The sequence below is a fragment of the Diadema antillarum genome, unplaced genomic scaffold (genome assembly GCF_040938485.1).
Source record: "Diadema antillarum isolate AM-2024a unplaced genomic scaffold, OU_Dant_1.0 scf00000146, whole genome shotgun sequence".
NCBI classification, from domain to species: domain Eukaryota; kingdom Metazoa; phylum Echinodermata; class Echinoidea; order Diadematoida; family Diadematidae; genus Diadema; species Diadema antillarum.
Window position 1 is genome coordinate 2,057,199 of NW_027271035.1, and position 11,198 is coordinate 2,068,396.

Here is an 11,198-nt window from a genome sequence, read left to right on the forward strand (position 1 = left end):
TGTTTGTTTTTTCTAATATCTTATCGTGCATGTTAACATGACTCATATTTAACGATTCACGGCCCCATTGATAAACAGCTTTTGCTGATTGGGCATTTTTATCCGTGGTAAGATAGAATGAATTAAATGAAATGTACAATGTTTTTGTCAGTAGGCACCTATATTCTATACTAGAATATCAAGTCCTTTCTCTCTAGATTAATTCCCTTCATTTTATCATCAAACATGATTATCATGCGAGATCTTGAAATCAACCAGGGAGTCCCTTCCCACCTCCCTGAATCAACTTTCTATGCAAAACGTAATAGGAGAGAAACAGACCAGAAGGGTGTGGGGCACCTCCCCGAAGAGACACGGAAAAAAGAGGGTGGGGGGGGGGGGGGTATTCAATGGGGGGGGGGGGGGGGAGTATAGTGTTCCTCTTATTTTGCAACATCGTGACCATGGTGACTCTTGTATATTGTCACATTTAGCCCAAATAATATATTTGTTATGACACGCTGTTGTGTCATAGCTTTGCTTCCCCCAATATGCGCCCTGTTTGCAGACTTTATGACCCATAACATCTCTAATATTGTGAGTTTTATTCAGTTTGTGGCAATTGATTCAGGCTATTGAACTTCTCTTCATGATCATGGATGAATCTCGCCGAAGAAAAGTTTTTGCTGTGTGAAGTAGGCTAAATAATATTCCCGCTGCACGTTTCGCTATCACATGATTTGTAGCAGACGGCATAAATTACTTGGTCTGCTCTGCTCCTTTATAATGCGTCATGATTGGTCAAACATTGGCTCCTTCTTTAAATTGGCCAATCAGCATGCATATGACTTCGCCTTGATCCTTGTCGCTTTGGCGTGGGTATATTGTTGCGCGTCTTTTCTGCATAGCGAGACAGCCGAACTATACAGCACATCTCAAAGCCGTCCATAGCTTTACGTGCAGTCAGGACCGCAAGGTAAGTCTTTAAAATCGTTCTTTCTTTCTTTGTGCAAGAAAAAATCGCAGAAGCACATGGTATTTTGAGGACACTATTTTCTAACTTTTCGTGGATCTTGATCAAAATTAAAGTTGTTTTTCATGCGTGTTACGTGATTTCTATCGCCGAGTTTCTTCCCATTGGATCGCGTGCTGGACAATGCCGAAATCAGTTCGAGCCTGATTTGTAGGGACCTGTTTTGCATCAACTTGAAAACTCGTTAATATCTCACTTTCCGGTGAATGATCATTGACGAAAATTCATTGACTTATAAGGAACATATGTGCGGTAAGATTTGTAAGGTATCATCAATACCACTTTTGTTGTTTGCTCGTTGGAGCACTTTTAATAGACCCATGTGGTTTGTGTTGCGTCGACTGCCGCGCTTGAAGTGCTGTGCTCAATGCAGTCTGTACGGGTGATGGCAATGTCGTTGATTTCTGCACTAAAAACTCTCTATATAGTAGCCCGTTCATTCGAGTTTTCACATAGAAAACCTATGGACATCACAAATATGAAGTTCAAACTGTGACTTGCAGAGTCTAATTTTCAATTTCCATTCTTACTTTAGTTCGAACGTCAAAAATGAATGGCACTTTCATTCATGAAATCGAAGGTGACGTTTTCGATGTTGTTTTTTGAGGCTTTGTTTGACCCCGCCGCTGCTGCCATCTTGTTCCATAGACATACGTTTGATTCCTTACAAACGCTCTGTATATGCTGCCTATATACTTCTCCGTTTCATATACAAACCCATTGAAACATGTACTAAACTGTTCGCAGTAATATACGGAACATTTCGGTACCACATTTGTCTCATTTTTCCTTTCTGTTTGAGATCACGGGGATGGAAATCCGTGGTGTATCATGTCTTCTCGTGTCAAGAATGTGGACGCGTGATTTCCTCCATTTTTTCGCCCCTAATGCCTGGGGTTGTGCTTCGTTCAGACAGCACGCAATGCGCATAGGCTGCTGTACGTGCCTGCATCATGCGTTCTCTGTATGCACAGTATTATGTACGCTGTATTATGCATATGGCTGTCAGAAGCCTGACGCTATCCACATCCCATGCGAAAACACGCGGCCCATGCCATTACAAGTAACATTCTGTGGCAAAATATCATTGATAACCATAGTTGCATATCAACAAATGACACATCCTACGTACATATGGGCCTTCGGAAATGTTCTTTTTCGTCGTAATTTTGGGGGATTTGCCGGACTTTTTGAAGAGGGTGTCAGTCACCTCATTTGCATAAACGGGGTTCGCCCACTGTTCAGCATGTAGTGCGTGCTCAGGTCTGCACAAAGGAGGGATTCTAGGCCCAGCTTGGCGTCGGAAACCGGGAAAGTTGAGCGGGCAGCGAAGCGTTGTGAGCTGAATGGGGTTCCCTCGATTCGAATCACAATGCGTGGGACCGGGGAAAATTTATCATTGCCAGGACCACCTGTCTGTGTGGCGCGGGAATGGAAGTGGCGTTAGTCTCAACTCGGTTAATGTCACATTCTGATAATGGTTAGGATTTTTTCACTGACATTTCAAACTGCTCCAAAACCATAACAATGCAGTGCAATGGCAACACTCGTAAATGTGCAACACAACATTTTCAAATAAGATTAATAAGTTAACGTTGCGCAAATTGTGCACATGAAATTTATTTTTATCGTCTTATTCCAAGTGATAGAATATTGAATTTGCATGCCTGACTTTAGTTTGAACGTTTTTCCATAAATGTGTTTATTAAACATCTGTGGGAGAAATTGAACCAACATCAAATGTTATTTGCACCAGCACAGTTATAATCAGTACAAATTGTATTTGCTTGTGAGTTGTGTGTGGTTGATAACATACAAAGTTGTACCACATCCTCCATTTGATTTATTTTGTGTTTTGATATTTCATCATGTTCTCTGATATATTCAGTGCCCTTTTTTTTTTCTTAATTGTGTCATGTTTGTCGGTATAAATCATTGTAATTTACTGGATTTCACAGGAAGTGATTATGTGAATCAATTGATTTCCATGTTTGATAAGTCTGCAGAACCCAAATTGATAGATTTGGGTCCAAAGAAACGACACTTGTCTTTTTTACGTGATTTAGAATATATGCAAGGGTAGTTGAGAACAAATTTATGCGTCTCTGTAGGTTTACAGACAATTTTAGTTTTTTGGGGCCAAAAAATTTGAAGCGTTTCACCACTCCCAAGTTTAAATCAGATTTGATGAATATGTACAGTAAAAGCAAACAACAATACGACACAACATCATGCTCATAACAGGAAAGATACAGAAAAAGAATTTTCACATGTTTTCATGGAAAAGTGATAATTTGTTGCAGCCATATGCAAATTAGATGGGTTGATTTCCTTTTGTTACTCATAATGTACTGATTTCTCCAGTACCGGGTATGATTTTTTAAAATCAATTTTGACACATTTGGGGCATTTGTCATGAAATTGAAAACAGTGTAGCTCTGCAAGTGTACCAGTAATTTTTTATGTGTAGTAATTGTTGAGTTTTTTGTAGTCAAGCTACATTGTTGCTGATTTTACATGCATTTAATAACCATACAGGGATTTTTTTTTGTCATAATTATATGTAAATACCAAAATCCCCCCAAGGGGGGGGGGGGGGAACTATTTTTGTCCACTGGCAATATGGAGCTCCTATGAACAGTGAAAGTTTATCAAATTTTCAAAGTTTGTTATGATTTTTCTAGTACTGTGACTAATTAATTCATTAGTCTTCCTTTGTGCAGTGTCAGCAGAAATGCATCACAAGGCAATTTAAAGGGATAGTACAGTTTCGATGGAGGTGGGGCTATAGGTTTCCAACGATTTTTGATGATTTTTTTGAGATAATGAGAAACCTATTATGAAGTATGAAAGAGCATACAATGCTAAGAGGAATTCAAAGTTTATTCAATGAAAATCGATTTTCAAATGGCAGAGATATCCAAAACAAAGAAATCCTAATGAAAGGTGGGACCCGCCTTATTTTTTAGGATCCCTTTGTTTTACTTTGTTTCTGGATATCTCGGCCATTTCAAAACCAATTTTTATTAAATGAACTCTGAATTCCTCCTGGAATTTTATGCTCTTTGAAATGTCATAAAGTGGATTCTATAAGTATCTTGCAAAAAGTTTGTTTTTTCCCCATTGGCACTTCACATCTCTTGTGTGTGCTTCACTGGCAGCAATTTCTTGGCAAATTTTCTTTGAGTTTGGATGGAGGGATGTATGGTCAAATTTTGATGTCTTTTTGTCTTCTGGTTAAATTGGGGTCAAAGGTCTGAAAGGTCAGCAAACTTGCCCTAAATGCTCTGACCATATAGTAGGTTCTGAAAGCTACAAGATCACCAAATTCACACCAAAACTGCATCTTAAACATTTTCATGTTGGGTGTGATTACCATATCTGGATGAATTTGGACAAAGGTCACAAGAATATGAGGTCAAAGAACATTCCCTGAGAAGGCACAAATCAGAGTTCAAAAGGTCAAAGGGCATCCTTAAAAAGCACAATGCAAATGCAAAATATGCACATGCAAAAATGCATCCTTCTTTAACAAAAATAGCCTGAGTCAGACCACAAGTGACTGCCTGTAGACACAAGTCAAATGGAAATGGTGAATCTTACAGATCCAGGGTCAAAGGTCAACTAATTTTTCATAGAGCAAGAAACAACAACCCTTGACCCAGTTTTTTATGATTTAAAAACATCTTTTTTATGCCTCCGCCAACGAAGTGGCCGGAGGCATTATGTTTTCGGGTCGTCCGTACGTCCGTCCCGTTTTGTTTTTGTCGATATCTCAAGAACCGTGAGGTGGTTTTGCATCAAACTTGGTATGAGGGTATATCCTGGGGGGATAATACTTTGTTTCGATTTTAGGGTCACGGGGTCAAAGGTCAAAGGTCACAGGTTATTTTATGAAAAAAAGGTTGAAATTTCATGTTTTTTTCCATATCTCGCAAATGGTTCAAGGTATCTTCATGGAACTTAGTATATATGCATGTACCGATGGGCAGTGATTATCTAGGGAAGTTGGGGGTCATGGGTCAAAGGTCAGGGGTTTCAAAGGTCAAGGTCAACTCCTCAAAATATCACTACTTTCCTTATATTTATGCAATGCCTGAAGGATTTTTTTAAAACTTGATGTATGCATGTATAACCCAATATATATTCTGTGGGAAGTTTCTTGCCAAAAGGTCAAAGGTCAAAAGGTCAAAGGTCAAGTGAAAGTGCTAAATTGCACTTCTTCCTCCATATCTCAAAAGTAACTCAAGGTATTATCATGAAACTTACATATTTATGCATGTTCTACCTAACAGTGATTCTCTTTGGAACTGTGGGGTCAAAGGTCAAAGGCCAGGTTTAGATAATACTATTTTACCATTTGATACTGAAATTATACTTTTTCTCAATACCTTGAAAATTACTCAATGCATAAACTTATAAAAGGGTCAAAAGTCAAGTGAAAATCATCATTCCCCCAAATACCTGCACTCTGACGTTTTAATCATTCATCCAATTGAACCTAGTTCCAGGAAAGTGAACATTCAGCACATTTGAGGCAAACCTGTCATTTTAATATTTTGCCAATTGTGTGAAACTGTCATCACACATTGTCATTGTACTATAGACCTATTAGGAGAACCATGCATTATGGTGGAGGCATACACCAGTCGCCGTAGCGACATTTCTAGTTTTTTAGGTAAGACATGTCCATCTCCCAAACATGCAGTTTGTGGTGATCTAAGTGAAACGAAAAAAAATTGTCACTGAAAAAAAAAAGCAGAAAACAATCCCAGCCCCTCCCCCTTTGTAAATAATGTTTCTCCGCAAGAAATTGTTTCTTGAGGGATGTAAAATATAAAATCTGGAACAAGTCCAGTCATTCAAGTGACGCAAAGCTGCCAACCACAATTTCCTTTTAAGAGAAATAAGATGGTCCTGACATTCAATGTATATCTGCAAGTTTCTTAATATTACGTGTATTTTGTTGTTTCTCCCAGTTAACTACATAGGGCTATCCAGACTTTCCTTCTTTGGCCAACGCAAAGTAGTTTGAGGAATAGATCACCATGGGAAAGAACAAGGACAGTAAGAGGCCGCGTGGTCGCATGTCGGCATACGCCTTCTTCGTGCAGGAGTCGCGCGCCGAGCACGCCAAGAACCACCCAAATGAGCAGGTCGTCTTTGCAGAGTTCTCCAAGGACTGCGCTGCCAGGTGGAAGGTAGGAGTTCTGAAATCAATCAGACATCATTTATAACAATATTTGTAAATATAAATGCAAGAGAAGAAAAAATAAGCCCTGATGAATCCATTTCTATCAATTTTAGTTACAGTGTATTTGAAATTAAATCTGCTCAAAAATAGAAAATAATTGAAATAATTTTACTGATCAATACACTGTATCTCCAAAAAAATTTTTGTGAGTGAGTGCAGTATCATTGAAATTGCATATAAACTAATTTATAGGTCGTTCCCAGGAAACATCATATCTCATTTTCTTGTCATTTTCAATTTCTAAACACCAAGTTTAGCCTGACGCCAAGCTCAAGTCCAACACTCTGCTCACAATTGCGAATTTAGTCCACTTCTCAAAGTAGCTAATTCGAATTCTGGTTTAGTACTTATCCAGTCATTTCTTTCTTCTTTTTTGTAGATGGTATAAATGGGTTTGGACAGAACACTAGGTGATAGTTTTTGTGATACCCTGGCCACTCAGTATATGATTTTTGTGTATATTTTTATGATGAAGCGTCGTTAGTCTTTCTTGCAATCTTATTGAAGTGGTCACTGCCCTTAACACACCTCGAAAGCATCAATATAGTTTGTGTGTGCCGTGGGGGGGGGGGGGGATACAATGACGATGAAAAAAAGCCAACTTCCATTTTCTTTGCACGCTGTCATTGCACCAATGTAGAGCATGGATGATAAGGGCAAGAGGATCTTCCACGAACGCTCAGAGCGGGACAAGATCCGTTACGACCGAGAGATGTCCACGTACAAGCCCCCCAAGGGCGAGAAGAACAAGAGGAGACGCCGCAGGAAGGACCCCGGCGCACCCAAGAGGAATCTGTAAGTGTTTGATCATCCCCCAAAAGTTTGACTGATTAGTGATGAGGGGAGAACGCTGTGCTACCCTGTCTAAGAAAAAGTCCATGCCATATTCATATTGATGTGCATTAAAGGAGTGAAGTCAAATACTAATGAAATCAAGCAGCCAAGCAAATAAGTTTTATGAAAATCAGACTGATAGAAGAGATGAAAATGGAATTCCAAAGTTTTCAAGTGTATTTATGTAACACTGATATTGGTCACAACTACATAATTTGTAATTTCAATCTTGCTGTTTTGCTGCTGCAGGTCAGCCTTCTTCATCTTCAGCGGTGAGAAGCGTGGGGGCATCAAGGCCATCCACCCAGACTGGTCAGTTGGGGACATCGCCAAGGAACTGGCGGTCAAGTGGAGGAACATGACCTCTGCCGACAAGGTCCAGTATGAGCGGGCAGCAGGAAAGGACAAGGAACGGTACCTCAAGGTAAGATGACTGCCACAAAGACTGTGCACACTTTCTTAGGAGTACCAACATGAACACAAGTTTATGGGACTGAAAAGATTATTACACATTGTCTTTGTTGAGAAAATGATGCATCTAAATTCACTGTCATCATTTCATCATTTTGTGATGAGCTTCGTTTTTGCATTACATTTTATGTATTCATACAAATTACACCCCTACACACACAGACACCAATTACCATTTAGTTATCTTTTTTCCAATTTGTACGTGCATACATGCCGAAAGTACTCGTAGAGAAAGTCAGAGCTGAACGACTATGATTTTACTGCATGTCTCGCATACTTGGCCTGAAAATGTACAAGGTTGTTTGTTTGAAAGGCAAAGATACCAGGTACAGCAAGGTTGATGGATTCTTGATTTTATTGATTACAGGATTTTAACGTCAATGAGCCATGATTTCGTATCAAATAGTTAGTGCAACAACATCACCTGGCAACATAAGGTGCAAACCTCCGAGATGACATGTTTAGATGTACTGCTTTTATGCATATAGAAGTAGTGAAATGTTGGGACATGAAACAGCACCAGTAATACCTGTATGAATTATAATCTTATTATCTTAGTATCTTATTGCCTTACATGATGGTTATGATATTGTGTATGACATAGTTATAATGTATGATGTTCTTTTATGAGAATGAGATTTGAAATGGGACCAATCTTTTAATGAGAGGCTAATTCCAATCACAATGAAATGACATTTACCAGTTGGTTGTAGGTTATGGTTGTACTGACTTGGAACTTTCTTTCCATGTGTATCAAGATGGCAAGACAGCTTCAAAAAGTAATTTGATTCATCTGTGCATTGCTTTGTTTGTTTGTTCTGTTACCTAGGAAATGGCTGATTACAAGGCAAAGGCCAAAAACAACAAGCAGCAAGCTCGCCGTGAATCTTCAAGCTCAAGTTCTTCTGACGATTCCAGCTCGGACGACTCGAGCTCCGATGACAGTGATTAAGAAGGAAGCCCCAAGAAAACCCCCTCGCGACGGAACATCAGCATGCGTGGGGTGACGAGAGAAAAAAAAAAAGAAATAGAAAAGAAAAAAAGAGAAGAAAATTCACCACCATCCCAACTTGGTGAAAATGTCAGCTTAAGTGGTGACTCTCTCCAGAACATAACAAAAGTGCTTTTGTTTCCTTTGTTGTTCCAAACTGCACCTTAAGAGGACCATTGTTTACTAATTAGATTGTTCTTTGCAGTTCAGTATGGCGTCAAGCAAGGAGGAGGGATGGAGAGAAAAGGGTGTGTTGGCTTTTGTTGATACTGACTGTCGCCAGAATTGATGTTCCAGAGACACAAAAAACAGCATGTCGACTAAAATATCAGAACCTGATATGAAAACACAAATGAACCGTTGGATTTGTTTGCAGAGACTGCTTTCTCTTTCTCACAATTATCAGACATTCTCTTCAGACATAAGATTTGTAAATTGAATAGACTGTGAATTCTGCTTGGAACACAAGAATGTTTTTCATTGCTATGTATTATTATCATCCATAAAATATGTAAATTGTGCTTGAAACACCAGAATTGTTCTCAGTGTTACCTGTTGATGATCATCATTAACTTATGTCACACTTAAATTCTCATGTAAATCAAAGCTTGTTCCAATCACAATGCAGACTTCTGCTCATCCTCATGAATGCTGCAGTAGGGGGGGGGGGGTGTTTAGTGACAAGCTCAAATGCATATGTCACTTATTTTTCTTGTGCATGCAGGTCAAGACACTTATCATTACCTCTTTGGTGTAATTATCGTGATTCAGAGTTTGACAAAGTTGCTGTTTCTCCAAGAAAATGTTCTTTGCATTACATGATGGAATTCCATTTTGTGTTAAAGGTAGCATCAGATCATTGTATAATATGATTCAGTGTTGAAAACATTGATCATCTTTAAAATTCAATCAAACAAAAACCAGGGTTTATGTAAGACTATTGCGGTTGCACGTAGGGTTTTTCCTCATTGAGAGATTACCCTTGTTCGTTGTGTTGACTTTCTCTTTAAAGGCTTCTGGTTAATTGTTTGAGATGAAATAGTCACGGCATAAGTAGGTGCTTGCTGTAATAAACTTATAAGCAGTATTAAAGGTGGCATTGAAACGCCACATAAGGAGACAATTTTACAAGTATTGTTCACTATTTCATAACAATGCAGAGAGCTGAACATTCTTCACTTTTGACTTAAATAGATGTTAAGCAACATGGCAAGATGATTGATAGTATATTTTCATAATTTCGGTTTTATGTATCTTTTGTTTCATGTGGTTACCCGTTGATTTCTCTGCGCTGTCGTGTACCATAGCTATTTAAATGTGTGTATGCTTTTTAACAAGTTCTTGCTGATTGTATAAAGCTTGTAATTACCACAAGGATAAAAAAAGAAAGAAAACAGTGTGAATATTGGAAAAATGTTGATCATAAAGAGCATGCTTTGATATTTTATAAAGAAACCTTTCATTCAAAAAACTGGGGGAAGAAAGTTCCAATGTTACAATTGCCAAGATGCTATAAACATACAATATAGACTCAGTGCATGAAAATAAAAGTACCCTTTAATTTTTTTTTTTCTGTCTGGATGGATTATAAATCAAAGAAAACACTTGCATTCAGTTTCCATTGTCACAAAATTATCTCAGCATGCTCTCTATGTCAACGATCGGTTGTAAATGTCTGAATTTTAACCTGTTTTACAGCTCCAGTTTTATAAGACTATCACACACTAGAAACTTATGTTAGGGTGGGGTCAATTACCAGAATGCATTCTTTTCTGTTTTTTTCTTCTGTTTTGCTGTTTCCAGTGTTGTTGACATCTTTTCTTAGTATGTCGCTAAACTCGGCAAGGATTATTATGCCAGGAAATATCAACCAATGCAAGACTGCATTGTGTGGTACAGTTTAGGAATTGCTGCATGCGAACGATAGTCAAGCAGCATCCGGCATATTTCACAATGGACTTTGTTTGAAAAGAGCTGCTGAGTAGCGCAGAAATTTTGACTCAACACAACATATTTCTCTTACAGCAGTAACTAGGGGGCAAAGACAATCACTTTTATTATTGTTTTTTATTCTTTTATTTTCAAGATAAGACGAGTGACCATGTTGTTTTCCTGTCTCATAAATGTATTCATAGTCCCATGCCTGTCCTTCGGTGCATTTTGCATTTTGTCTTGTGGTTGCACGGCACCTACATTCTCTGTACTGTCTGCCGAGAGTTCTGCAAACTTTGCTGTACGACCTCATCCAAGTTCGCGGGCACTACAACTGCCTATACTTTGTGTATGTCCGGCCTAATGTTCATTTTTTTGTTTGTTTGTTTGTGTTTGTTTTTCATGGTTCAGATATGTGATGAATGGAGGCCAATTCTTTTTTTTTTGTTCTGTTGTCTTTGTAGCCTTTATGAACCTAGGAAAAGTTTTAACAGGTCGGCATGCATTGCTGTTTGAGGGCCCGACCGATGTCGGTTAAGCCACAGGTAAAAGTTTGTCTTACGAATGGCATTTCAGGCATTATCCATGTAGATAACTTGTTGAGGATTTGAAAAAGAAATAAGAAAAAAAACACCAACAAAACAATTGTAGCTGTTGTAATTTTGCGTACTTTTAAGTCTATAGTAATGGTTTGAAATAAAAAA

General features: G+C 38.5%; 1 protein-coding gene across 1 annotated transcript; it reads left to right on the forward strand.

Annotated features, from left to right (window-relative positions):
• The first annotated feature begins 894 nt into the window (after positions 1-894).
• LOC139721666 (high mobility group protein 1 homolog) lies at positions 895-11,198 on the forward strand. The gene is made up of 5 exons (XM_071632997.1): positions 895-955; positions 5,992-6,213; positions 6,907-7,061; positions 7,350-7,524; positions 8,401-11,198. The coding sequence occupies exons 2-5, from the start codon at positions 6,061-6,063 to the stop codon at positions 8,521-8,523; spliced, it is 606 nt and encodes a 201-aa protein (XP_071489098.1). The 5' UTR covers positions 895-955; positions 5,992-6,060; the 3' UTR covers positions 8,524-11,198.